General features: G+C 35.1%; 1 protein-coding gene across 1 annotated transcript; it reads right to left on the bottom strand.

Moving 5' to 3' along the window:
- Positions 1-10,862: 10,862 nt before the first annotated feature.
- On the bottom strand, positions 10,863-16,371 carry LOC138328864 (uncharacterized). Its single transcript, XM_069275581.1, has 8 exons — positions 16,356-16,371; positions 15,731-15,850; positions 14,492-14,751; positions 13,586-13,760; positions 12,515-13,533; positions 11,773-11,820; positions 11,194-11,271; positions 10,863-10,877 (listed from the first exon to the last, which is right to left on the bottom strand). The coding sequence occupies exons 1-8, from the start codon at positions 16,369-16,371 to the stop codon at positions 10,863-10,865; spliced, it is 1,731 nt and encodes a 576-aa protein (XP_069131682.1).
- Positions 16,372-16,676: the final 305 nt, after the last annotated feature.

The raw sequence follows: 16,676 nt of genomic DNA on the forward strand, positions 1-16,676 counted from the left end.
CTATAGTACAACACTGTATACCACTACTATAGTACAACACTGTATACCACTACTATAGTACAACACTGTATACCACTACTATAGTACAACACTGTATACCACTACTATAGTACAACACTGTATACCTATACTATAGTACAACACTGTATACCTATACTATAGTACAACACTGTATACAACTACTATAGTACAACACTGTATACCACTACTATAGTACAACACTGTATACCACTACTATAGTACAACACTGTATACCACTACTATAGTACAACACTGTATACCACTACTATAGTACAACACTGTATACCACTACTATAGTACAACACTGTATACCACTACTATAGTACAACACTGTATACCACTACTATAGTACAACACTGTACACCTATACTATAGTACAACACTGTATACCACTACTATAGTACAACACTGTATACCACTACTATAGTACAACACTGTACACCTATACTATAGTACAACACTGTATACCACTACTATAGTACAACACTGTATACCACTACTATAGTACAACACTGTATACCACTACTATAGTACAACACTGTATACCACTACTATAGTACAACACTGTATACCACTACTATAGTACAACACTGTATACCACTACTATAGTACAACACTGTATACCACTACTATAGTACAACACTGTATACCTATACTATAGTACAACACTGTATACCTATACTATAGTACAACACTGTATACCACTACTATAGTACAACACTGTATACCACTACTATAGTACAACACTGTATACCACTACTCTAGTACAACACTGTATACCACTACTATAGTACAACACTGTATACCTACTACTATAGTACAACACTGTATACCTACTACTATAGTACAACACTGTATACCTATACTATAGTACAACACTGTATACCACTACTATAGTACAACACTGTATACCTATACTATAGTACAACACTGTATACCACTACTATAGTACAACACTGTATACCACTACTATAGTACAACACTGTATACCACTACTATAGTACAACACTGTATACCTACTACTATAGTACAACACTGTATACCACTACTATAGTACAACACTGTATACCACTACTATAGTACAACACTGTATACCACTACTATAGTACAACACTGTATACCACTACTATAGTACAACACTGTATACCTACTACTATAGTACAACACTGTATACCACTACTATAGTACAACACTGTATACCACTACTATAGTACAACACTGTATACCACTACTATAGTACAACACTGTATACCTATACTATAGTACAACACTGTATACCACTACTATAGTACAACACTGTATACCTATACTATAGTACAACACTGTATACCACTACTATAGTACAACACTGTATACCACTACTATAGTACAACACTGTATACCACTACTATAGTACAACACTGTATAGTACAACACTGTATACCTATACTATAGTACAACACTGTATACCTACTACTATAGTACAACACTGTATACCACTACTATAGTACAACACTGTATACCACTACTCTAGTACAACACTGTATACCACTACTATAGTACAACACTGTATACCTATACTATAGTACAACACTGTATACCTATACTATAGTACAACACTGTATACCTATACTATAGTACAACACTGTATACCACTACTATAGTACAACACTGTATACCACTACTATAGTACAACACTGTATACACTACTATAGTACAACACTGTATACCTACTACTATAGTACAACACTGTATACCACTACTATAGTACAACACTGTATACCACTACTATAGTACAACACTGTATACCACTACTATAGTACAACACTGTATACCACTACTATAGTACAACACTGTATACACTATACTATATAGTACAACACTGTATACCTACTACTATAGTACAACACTGTATACCTACTACTATAGTACAACACTGTATACCATACTATAGTACAACACTGTATACCACTACTATAGTACAACACTGTATACCATACTATAGTACAACACTGTATACCACTACTATAGTACAACACTGTAACCATACTATATACAACACTGTATACCACTACTATAGTACAACACTGTATACCTATACTATAGTACAACACTGTATACCATACTATAGTACAACACTGTATACCACTACTATAGTACAACACTGTATACCACTACTACTATAGTACAACACTGTATACCACTACTATAGTACAACACTGTATACCTACTACTATAGTACAACACTGTATACCACTACTATAGTACAACACTGTATACCTATACTATAGTACAACACTGTATACCTATACTATAGTACAACACTGTATACCACTACTATAGTACAACACTGTATACCACTACTATAGTACAACACTGTATACCACTACTATAGTACAACACTGTATACCTATACTATAGTACAACACTGTATACCACTACTATAGTACAACACTGTATACCACTACTATAGTACAACACTGTATACCTATACTATAGTACAACACTGTATACCTATACTATAGTACAACACTGTATACCTATACTATAGTACAACACTGTATACCACTACTATAGTACAACACTGTATACCACTACTCTAGTACAACACTGTATACCACTACTATAGTACAACACTGTACACCTATACTATAGTACAACACTGTATACCACTACTATAGTACAACACTGTATACCTATACTATAGTACAACACTGTATACCACTACTATAGTACAACACTGTATACCACTACTATAGTACAACACTGTATACCACTACTATAGTACAACACTGTATACCACTACTATAGTACAACACTGTATACCACTACTATAGTACAACACTGTATACCACTACTATAGTACAACACTGTATACCACTACTATAGTACAACACTGTATACCTATACTATAGTACAACACTGTATACCACTACTATAGTACAACACTGTATACCTATACTATAGTACAACACTGTATACCACTACTATAGTACAACACTGTATACCTATACTATAGTACAACACTGTATACCACTACTATAGTACAACACTGTATACCACTACTATAGTACAACACTGTATACCACTACTATAGTACAACACTGTATACCTATACTATAGTACAACACTGTATACCACTACTATAGTACAACACTGTATACCTATACTATAGTACAACACTGTATACCTATACTATAGTACAACACTGTATACCTATACTATAGTACAACACTGTATACCTATACTATAGTACAACACTGTATACCACTACTATAGTACAACACTGTATACCACTACTATAGTACAACACTGTATACCACTACTATAGTACAACACTGTATACCACTACTATAGTACAACACTGTATACCACTACTATAGTACAACACTGTATACCACTACTATAGTACAACACTGTATACCACTACTATAGTACAACACTGTATACCACTACTATAGTACAACACTGTATACCACTACTATAGTACAACACTGTATACACTACTACTATAGTACAACACTGTATACCTATACTATAGTACAACACTGTATACCTATACTATAGTACAACACTGTATACCACTACTATAGTACAACACTGTATACCACTACTATAGTACAACACTGTATACCACTACTATAGTACAACACTGTATACCACTACTATAGTACAACACTGTACAACACTGTATACCACTACTATAGTACAACACTGTATACTACTACTATAGTACAACACTGTATACCACTACTATAGTACAACACTGTATACCACTACTATAGTACAACACTGTATACCACTACTATAGTACAACACTGTATACCACTACTATAGTACAACACTGTATACCACTACTATAGTACAACACTGTATACCACTACTATAGTACAACACTGTATACCACTACTATAGTACAACACTGTATACCACTACTATAGTACAACACTGTATACCACTACTATAGTACAACACTGTATACCTATACTATAGTACAACACTGTATACCACTACTATAGTACAACACTGTATACCTATACTATAGTACAACACTGTATACCTATACTATAGTACAACACTGTATACCACTACTATAGTACAACACTGTATACCACTACTATAGTACAACACTGTATACCACTACTATAGTACAACACTGTATACCACTACTATAGTACAACACTGTATACCACTACTATAGTACAACACTGTATACCACTACTATAGTACAACACTGTATACCACTACTATAGTACAACACTGTATACCACTACTATAGTACAACACTGTATACCACTACTATAGTACAACACTGTATACCTATACTATAGTACAACACTGTATACCACTACTATAGTACAACACTGTATACCACTACTATAGTACAACACTGTATACCACTACTATAGTACAACACTGTATACCACTACTATAGTACAACACTGTATACCACTACTATAGTACAACACTGTATACCACTACTATAGTACAACACTGTATACCTATACTATAGTACAACACTGTATACCACTACTATAGTACAACACTGTATACCTATACTATAGTACAACACTGTATACCTATACTATAGTACAACACTGTATACCACTACTACTAGTACAACACTGTATACCACTACTATAGTACAACACTGTATACCACTACTCTAGTACAACACTGTATACCACTACTATAGTACAACACTGTATACCACTACTATAGTACAACACTGTATACACTACTTAGTACAACACTGTATACCACTACTATAGTACAACACTGTATACCACTACTCTAGTACAACACTGTATACCACTACTATAGTACAACACTGTATACCACTACTATAGTACAACACTGTATACCACTACTATAGTACAACACTGTATACCACTACTATAGTACAACACTGTATACCACTACTATAGTACAACACTGTATACCACTACTATAGTACAACACTGTATACCTACTACTCTAGTACAACACTGTATACCACTACTATAGTACAACACTGTATACCACTACTATAGTACAACACTGTATACCACTACTCTAGTACAACACTGTATACCACTACTATAGTACAACACTGTATACCACTACTATAGTACAACACTGTATACCACTACTATAGTACAACACTGTATACCACTACTATAGTACAACACTGTATACCACTACTATAGTACAACACTGTATACCACTACTATAGTACAACACTGTATACCACTACTATAGTACAACACTGTATACCACTACTCTAGTACAACACTGTATACCACTACTATAGTACAACACTGTATACCACTACTATAGTACAACACTGTACACCTATACTATAGTACAACACTGTATACCACTACTATAGTACAACACTGTATACCACTACTATAGTACAACACTGTATACCACTACTATAGTACAACACTGTATACCACTACTATAGTACAACACTGTACACCTATACTATAGTACAACACTGTATACCACTACTATAGTACAACACTGTATACCACTACTGTAGTACAACACTGTATACCACTACTATAGTACAACACTGTATACTACTACTATAGTACAACACTGTATACCACTACTATAGTACAACACTGTATACCACTACTATAGTACAACACTGTATACCACTACTATAGTACAACACTGTATACCACTACTCTAGTACAACACTGTATACCACTACTATAGTACAACACTGTATACCACTACTATAGTACAACACTGTATACCACTACTATAGTACAACACTGTATACCACTACTCTAGTACAACACTGTATACCACTACTATAGTACAACACTGTATACCACTACTATAGTACAACACTGTATACCACTACTATAGTACAACACTGTATACCACTACTATAGTACAACACTGTATACCACTACTCTAGTACAACACTGTATACCTACTACTATAGTACAACACTGTATACCACTACTATAGTACAACACTGTATACCACTACTATATACAACACTGTATACCACTATACTGTATACAACACTGTATACCACTACTATAGTACAACACTGTATACCTATACTATAGTACAACACTGTATACCTACTATAGTACAACACTGTATACCACTACTATAGTACAACACTGTATACCACTACTATAGTACAACACTGTATACCACTACTATAGTACAACACTGTATACCACTACTATAGTACAACACTGTATACCACTACTATAGTACAACACTGTACACCTATACTATAGTACAACACTGTATACCACTACTATAGTACAACACTGTATACCACTACTATAGTACAACACTGTATACCACTACTATAGTACAACACTGTATACCACTACTATAGTACAACACTGTATACCACTACTATAGTACAACACTGTATACCACTACTATAGTACAACACTGTATACCACTACTCTAGTACAACACTGTATACCACTACTATAGTACAACACTGTATACTACTACTATAGTACAACACTGTATACCACTACTATAGTACAACACTGTATACCACTACTATAGTACAACACTGTATACCACTACTATAGTACAACACTGTATACCACTACTCTAGTACAACACTGTATACCACTACTATAGTACAACACTGTATACCACTACTATAGTACAACACTGTATACCACTACTATAGTACAACACTGTATACCACTACTATAGTACAACACTGTATACCACTACTCTAGTACAACACTGTATACCTATACTATAGTACAACACTGTATACCACTACTATAGTACAACACTGTATACCACTACTATAGTACAACACTGTATACCACTACTATAGTACAACACTGTATACCACTACTCTAGTACAACACTGTACACCTATACTATAGTACAACACTGTATACCTATACTATAGTACAACACTGTATACCTATACTATAGTACAACACTGTATACCACTACTATAGTACAACACTGTATACCACTACTATAGTACAACACTGTATACCACTACTATAGTACAACACTGTATACCACTACTATAGTACAACACTGTATACCTACTACTATAGTACAACACTGTATACCACTACTATAGTACACAACACTGTATACTACTACTATAGTACAACACTGTATACCACTACTATAGTACAACACTGTATACCACTACTATAGTACAACACTGTATACCACTACTATAGTACAACACTGTATACCACTACTATAGTACAACACTGTATACCACTACTATAGTACAACACTGTATACCACTACTATAGTACAACACTGTATACCACTACTATAGTACAACACTGTATACCACTACTATAGTACAACACTGTATACCACTACTATAGTACAACACTGTATACCACTACTCTAGTACAACACTGTATACCACTACTATAGTACAACACTGTATACCACTACTATAGTACAACACTGTATACCACTACTATAGTACAACACTGTATACCACTACTATAGTACAACACTGTATACCACTACTATAGTACAACACTGTATACCTATACTATAGTACAACACTGTATACCACTACTATAGTACAACACTGTATACCTACTACTATAGTACAACACTGTATACCTATACTATAGTACAACACTGTATACCACTACTATAGTACAACACTGTATACCACTACTCTAGTACAACACTGTATACCACTACTATAGTACAACACTGTATACCACTACTATAGTACAACACTGTATACCACTACTATAGTACAACACTGTATACCTATACTATAGTACAACACTGTATACCTATACTATAGTACAACACTGTATACCACTACTATAGTACAACACTGTATACCACTACTATAGTACAACACTGTATACCACTACTATAGTACAACACTGTATACCACTACTATAGTACAACACTGTATACAACTACTATAGTACAACACTGTATACCTATACTATAGTACAACACTGTATACCACTACTATAGTACAACACTGTATACCTATACTATAGTACAACACTGTATACCACTACTATAGTACAACACTGTATACCTATACTATAGTACAACACTGTATACCTATACTATAGTACAACACTGTATACCACTACTATAGTACAACACTGTATACCACTACTATAGTACAACACTGTATACCACTACTATAGTACAACACTGTATACCACTACTATAGTACAACACTGTATACCACTACTATAGTACAACACTGTATACCACTACTCTAGTACAACACTGTATACCACTACTATAGTACAACACTGTATATACCACTACTATAGTACAACACTGTATACCACTACTATAGTACAACACTGTATACCACTACTATAGTACAACACTGTATACCACTACTCTAGTACAACACTGTATACCACTACTATAGTACAACACTGTATACCTATACTATAGTACAACACTGTATACCTATACTATAGTACAACACTGTACACCTATACTATAGTACAACACTGTATACCACTACTATAGTACAACACTGTATACCACTACTATAGTACAACACTGTATACCACTACTATAGTACAACACTGTATACCACTACTATAGTACAACACTGTATACCACTACTATAGTACAACACTGTATACCATACTATAGTACAACACTGTATACCACTACTATAGTACAACACTGTACTTAGTACAACACTGTATACACTACTTAGTACAACACTGTATACCACTACTATAGTACAACACTGTATACCACTACTATAGTACAACACTGTATACCACTACTATAGTACAACACTGTATACCACTACTATAGTAACACTGTATACAACACTGTACTATACAACACTGTATACACTACTATAGTACAACACTGTATACCACTACTATAGTACAACACTGTATACCTATACTATAGTACAACACTGTATACCACTACTATAGTACAACACTGTATACCACTACTATAGTACAACACTGTATACCACTACTATAGTACAACACTGTATACCTATACTATAGTACAACACTGTATACCTATACTATAGTACAACACTGTATACCACTACTATAGTACAACACTGTATACCACTACTATAGTACAACACTGTATACCACTACTATAGTACAACACTGTATACCACTACTATAGTACAACACTGTATACCACTACTATAGTACAACACTGTATACCACTACTATAGTACAACACTGTATACCACTACTATAGTACAACACTGTATACCTATACTATAGTACAACACTGTATACCACTACTATAGTACAACACTGTATACCACTACTCTAGTACAACACTGTATACCACTACTATAGTACAACACTGTATACCACTACTATAGTACAACACTGTATACCACTACTATAGTACAACACTGTATACCACTACTATAGTACAACACTGTATACCACTACTATAGTACAACACTGTATACCACTACTATAGTACAACACTGTATACCTATACTATAGTACAACACTGTATACCACTACTATAGTACAACACTGTATACCTACTACTATAGTACAACACTGTATACCACTACTATAGTACAACACTGTATACCACTACTATAGTACAACACTGTATACTACTACTATAGTACAACACTGTATACCTATACTATAGTACAACACTGTATACCACTACTATAGTACAACACTGTATACCACTACTATAGTACAACACTGTATACTACTACTATAGTACAACACTGTATACCACTACTATAGTACAACACTGTATACCACTACTATAGTACAACACTGTATACCACTACTATAGTACAACACTGTATACCACTACTATAGTACAACACTGTATACCTACTACTATAGTACAACACTGTATACCACTACTATAGTACAACACTGTATACCACTACTATAGTACAACACTGTATACCTATACTATAGTACAACACTGTATACCACTACTATAGTACAACACTGTATACCACTACTATAGTACAACACTGTATACCACTACTATAGTACAACACTGTATACCACTACTATAGTACAACACTGTATACCACTACTATAGTACAACACTGTATACCACTACTATAGTACAACACTGTATACCACTACTATAGTACAACACTGTATACCACTACTATAGTACAACACTGTATACCACTACTATAGTACAACACTGTATACCACTACTATAGTACAACACTGTATACCACTACTCTAGTACAACACTGTATACCACTACTATAGTACAACACTGTAACACTACTTAGTACAACACTGTATACACACTACTATAGTACAACACTGTATACCACTACTATAGTACAACACTGTATACCACTACTATAGTACAACACTGTATACCACTACTATAGTACAACACTGTATACCACTACTCTAGTACAACACTGTATACCACTACTATAGTACAACACTGTATACCACTACTATAGTACAACACTGTATACCACTACTATAGTACAACACTGTATACCACTACTATAGTACAACACTGTATACCACTACTATAGTACAACACTGTATACCACTACTATAGTACAACACTGTATACCACTACTATAGTACAACACTGTATACCACTACTATAGTACAACACTGTATACCACTACTATAGTACAACACTGTATACTACTACTATAGTACAACACTGTATACCACTACTATAGTACAACACTGTATACCACTACTCTAGTACAACACTGTATACCACTACTCTAGTACAACACTGTATACCACTACTATAGTACAACACTGTATACCACTACTATAGTACAACACTGTATACCACTACTCTAGTACAACACTGTATACCACTACTATAGTACAACACTGTATACCAAGATTGTTTATTAATTAGACTCTTCAAACACAGAAGTCCTACATAAAAGAAAGTCTTTGAGCCTTATCTTTACCTAAGAGATGAAATGTCTCGCTTTGATCATGAAAATAATTGAAATCTCAGTTTGGTTCGTCTCGATCTGACCATTTAATTTTTTATTTGAATTTGATCAAGTGTCTCCAAAAAGTTGAAATCACAAGCTGTCAGAGAAGGGCTAAAATGATTAAAAACAGTAACTAGAAAAGTTTATCGAAGATATTACCTAAGGAATAGAATCAGTAATTTTTATCATAGATTACTTTACTGAGCAACTTTATAAATACAATTAATATGAAAGTAATGGGACATTATTACCGTCATAATTCTTGCTGCCGATTGTCTTATTGTCTCTCGTGCCCTCATGCCTGCCACCCGTCTCCGTCTAAATGAAATCTAAAATAGAAAAATTAAAGAAATATATACCAAAGAAAAGTTATATTCCATGTAATAACATTTATTATATCATTAAGACAAAGCATTATAATGTAAGATTTAGACTACAAAGCTCTGTTTCTCTTCTACACATATTAATTATCAAACTTGACAATTTCCTGACACCAGACTGTCAATACTAATTTATATGCTAGAAAATGGATCCCATTTTGTTTTTTAACAAAAATAAATTCTTTAACCAAATTTCATTCAAATAAAGATGATTTAAGATGTACTGAGGGATAAAAGTTCTCTGGCATAAAAGTTTCCTCCTACTTTAAAACCAATTATGCACTTACCACATAGCCTTCAAAAGTGATCAGTAAAAGTTTCATAGATTGTTTTGTAATCAATTTAATATAGATAAAATATATTTGCTAATTTAACAATGATAACATTATTTCAGATATTATTCTTAAAACAGTTTACAAAATGAAGCTTATGGATTTAGTAAATACTTACAACAGGTGTATCTGTGTCTTCAAAGGAAGAGTCATGAGACATATCCATCTGTGAACAATTATACCATGTCAGTAACAATATACAAAACAAAAGAAAAAAACTTGTATCAGAAGAAACAAGACAGGGTTCTCGTAAGTGGTCCCAAAAAAAAATTTGTCAATAGCGATAAAGTTCAGACTTTGGCCATTTTTTTGGCAACAGATAACAAAAACATACATTCAAAAATCCCCCTCTAAAAAGACATGTGGTCATCCATAATATCATTCATTGTACAGGTAGAAATTGGATTTTTTTTAAAAGTTATTATCATTAATTTAAAATTCAGTTGTTTTCATTACAAACATAGCTTTCATGAACCATATGGACTAAATGACTGATTTAGTCCTTTGTCATTCCCATTTCAGAACATGGCAACCAAAAGTTAAAAAAAGTGAACAACTTGCCAGCTCAATAATGATCAATTCTGACATTTTGTTTGCTAACCATGACAACCAAATGAAATAATGTTATAAAATCTAAAACTAATCAACCATTTCACCTAATTCCTGTAAAGTGACTTGGTTACCCATGAAAGACAGACTTGTAAAATGGAGGTATACAAATTTAAAGCGAGCTTGAGATCAAAGGAATATGAAAGGAGTGTCATTTTTCGTTTTATGATGACACTTAGTATAATGAAAAAGCACCAAACAAATACTTTCCACAACATAATTCTATATTTACAGTTTGATAAATTTAATACCTGTGCGAGAGTATCATCAACAATGTGATTTGGCGTTGGTTGTGGCACAGCCTCTGGGGTTGGTTGCTGGATAATTTGTGGTGGAGGTTGCTGGACGGCAACTGGTGGTGGCGGTTGTTGAACGACAACTAGTGGTGGTGGTTGTTGGACGGCAACTGGCGGTGGAGGTTGTTGGACAACTGACGGTGGAGGTTGTTGGACAACTGGTGGTGGCGGTTGTTGGACAACTGGTGGTGGAGGTTGTTGGACAACTGGTGGTGGAGGTTGTTGGACAACTGGTGGTGGCGGTTGTTGGACAACTGGTGGTGGCAGTGGTTGGACAACTGGTGGTGGAGGTTGTTGGACAACTGGTGGTGGCAGTGGTTGGACAACTGGTGGTGGAGGTTGTTGGACAACTGGTGGTGGAGGTTGTTGAACAACTGGTGGTGGCAGTGGTTGGACAACTGGTGGTGGCGGTTGTTGGACAACTGGCGGTGGAGGTTGTTGGACAACTGGTGGTGGAGGTTGTTGGACAACTGGTGGTGGAGGTTGTTGGACAACTGGTGGTGGCGGTTGTTGGACAACTGGTGGTGGCAGTGGTTGGACAACTGGTGGTGGCAGTGGTTGGACAACTGGTGGAGGAGGTTGTTGGACAACTGGTGGTGGAGGTTGTTGGACAACTGGTGGTGGAGGTTGTTGGACAACTGGTGGTGGCGGTTGTTGGACAACTGGTGGTGGCAGTGGTTGGACAACTGGTGGTGGCAGTGGTTGGACAACTGGTGGTGGAGGTTGTTGGACAACTGGTGGTGGCAGTGGTTGGACAACTGGTGGTGGCAGTGGTTGGACAACTGGTGGTGGAGGTTGTTGGACAACTGGTGGTGGTGGTTGTTGGACAACTGGTGGTGGCAGTTGTTGGACAACTGGTGGTGGCAGTGGTTGGACAACTGGTGGTGGCAGTGGTTGGACAACTGGTGGTGGAGGTTGTTGGACAACTGGTGGTGGCAGTGGTTGGACAACTGGTGGTGGAGGTTGTTGGACAACTGGTGGATGTGGAGGTTGTTGGACAACTGGTGGTGGCAGTGGTTGGACAACTGGTGGTGGAGGTTGTTGGAACAACTGGTGGTGGAGGTTGTTGGACAACTGGTGGTGGAGGTTGTTGGACAACTGGTGGTGGAGGTTGTTGGACAACTGGTGGTGGAGGTTGTTGGACAACAGCTTCTACATTTTCTCGAACTATCGTTTCTTCTTCCATAAGCAGTGGAGTTTCCTAAAATTAAATCACCCATTAGCGCAATATTCAGATAGTTACTAAATCATGCATCTATGGCCAGTTATTTATTTATTTGCAATTAAAACAAGACTCACGCTAAATATTTGTTTTACCTATTAGCGTGGTTGCATATATAGTTAAAATCCATTTACATAAAGAAATCAGGAAAAAATTTTCTCCATGAGTCTGATCTCATGTGTAATATGATATCTGGGAAATTGTGATAATAAACTTCTGTTGTTAAAATCTAAAATGGCTGCCTGCTGGCCATCTTAGAGACTGATCAGTCCCAAAATGCAATGTGCATAACTAGGCACCAAGAGGAACCTACATATGAAATTTAAGAGAGATCCCTCCAATATGTGTTGTGAAAAATAGAGATGACAAGAATTGTTTATTGACGGATGTTTGAACAAATGAACAACAGACCAAATGTGGTTTAAAAAGCTATCTATGCTCAGACAGTTTTTCACCAAAACATTTCTATGATTCTAACTAGAAATATGATTAAAAATGTCAAAGCCCAAATTACCAATTAATAAAATTAGACAAAATGGGACAATACATGATATGTTATATTTGTATATTTGGGTAACACTAATAGTCGCCATCCCTTGTTCCATGGTATAGGCATTAAAATGTGTACATAATGATGATACCATTAACTGCTTTGCATTTCTAAAAGCACTCAATTATGGGTAGGGTGTCCATCAACACTTAATACTTGCCATTCTCAAGTCCCGATTAGGAATAAGGTATAATTTCCCCTGCTTCAAGATGCTTTTCAGATCTGCAACAGCGTCTGCTTCAATTCTACGTAGCTTCTTCCCTTGGTCACACTTGGCGAAGGTAAATCCAATCATTCCAAGGCGTGCATCGGGGTATAATGTGCAAATCATGGACTGAAAGTCATTCAAGGGCATGTCAACTGGAATGGCAGTTTTCACTGGATAGCGATCTTGGTTTGACAACTGGGCAGATGGGTATCCTGTAAAATAAATCTCATCTTAGGAAAGAAAGAAAAGAACGCTGGGGTACCAATAATACATAATAGAATCACCATCTAACTAGAACTAAATATACCCCCACTATCATTTTGTACACAAGAGATCCCAATTTTGATATGATACCTGTATGTTAAAATGCTATCTCCGGATAAGTTTTACTCGTTTTCCTATAGAAATTGAATAAATAATGTTCATAGGGTTTATATAATTCAATACTTCAAAACGACGACTTTAATAACTGTAATGTTTCTAAAAATGCACATTTGAAAGAAAACAAGGATCCACAAGCGTGACCTTATCTCCCGCGCAGTTAGTATAAAAACTCAAATACATCAAAGTCAAAGTAACAATTATTCAAGTATGACTTTAAATGTGTGTCAGTATTAAAAACTGGAAAAAATAACAGCATGTAATAAAAAGAAACTGTAATTTGGTTATCTTTTCCATTGTAACAGAAAAAATTCCAAAGATTGAACGTCTGCAACAGCAAAAGAAACAACTATAGGGCACTTGTACAATAAACACAGAAAGTTTCATGGAGCTGATTTTCAATTTTTTCTCATTGCAGATTCCCCCTGATCTCCTTCAAAACCATTTAAGTGTGTGTTAGTGTCTGTTACATTGCATTGAAAAGGGACATTTTGTGCAACTGCTGCTCAAATATGAAATAACATATTTATAAGACAAATCGTTAATTCAAGATCGAATGGGGGTTATAAAATCTTGCACTTTGCGCCCCCCCCCCCATTTTGCCCCCCCCCCCCCCCTTGTTTACGGATACACTATGGATAATGGCGTCAAAACGTAATTAGAATAGGTCACTTGCATTGAGCCTTTCAGGTGACCAAAAAAAAGCTGAAGATTAATTAGAATCTTGACTTGACTAGGCAAATGAATTCAGGGCAATGAAATTTTAGGAACTTGTTTCATACTTTAAGATGATTAAGGTCATGTGCTTACCATATCCACAGTGTTGTAGGCGATTAATTTCAACTGACGTTGGCAAATAGTCATCGTTAGCTTTGCTTAGTAGGAAAACAAGAAACTTCCACTGCTTAGGTTTTCTTCCTCTTTTTTGCTCTGAAATAGGAAAAGGAAATCAAAATTTTCAATGTCACATATGAATACATTTTTAATAGTGTGTCATTTAACCATGTTACCAAGTTTCAAGAAAATCCAGTAATATTTGCAACAGTTATTGACCGAAAAGACGAAAATAGGGTTTTTCGTTAATCAAAGGGCCATAACTCAGCCAAAAAGGGTCAAAAGTACCAGTCAAACTTGGTCAAGGCCCCAAGACATTTTTTTTTTTATAATTTACATTTTTGTCAGTTTTTTCATCAATAAATGTAATGTACACAAGATAACTGATCAATGATCATCATACATGCTTAATATGTATTTATTATTTCTCTCTTGTGAAATCATACAGACCCTTACACTCTCACATAGCACATTCTCATACGCTGTAGATTATAAGTTTATTCATCCATACAATAATTAAGATACATACACAAACATTCTCTTACTTGCTAAGGTTTTATTTTAATACACTTACATTCACACACACAAAGAACTTACTTACTTTTTAAGTATGACATTTAATCTATCCACATATTTATATTCACCTATAACACTTTCTTACTTAGTAAATAGATCAAAGATCAACACAGGATCAAGTTGGGCAATGTTCAGCATTCCTTAGCATTGTCGCATCTTTATTGGGTGGAAATTTAAATTAATACAACTAGTGTGGCTGAACCCCCATGGGGTCTGAGGGGTGAAGCCATTATGTGTCTTTACACTTAAAAAAGAATGTAATTTCCATTATGTGTAATTACACTTAAGGTGAAAAGACTTTTATTTCCAGTATGTGTAATTTCACTTAAGGTGGAGATTTTTATTT

Source organism: Argopecten irradians, chromosome 8 (genome assembly GCF_041381155.1).
Source record: "Argopecten irradians isolate NY chromosome 8, Ai_NY, whole genome shotgun sequence".
Classification (NCBI taxonomy): domain Eukaryota; kingdom Metazoa; phylum Mollusca; class Bivalvia; order Pectinida; family Pectinidae; genus Argopecten; species Argopecten irradians.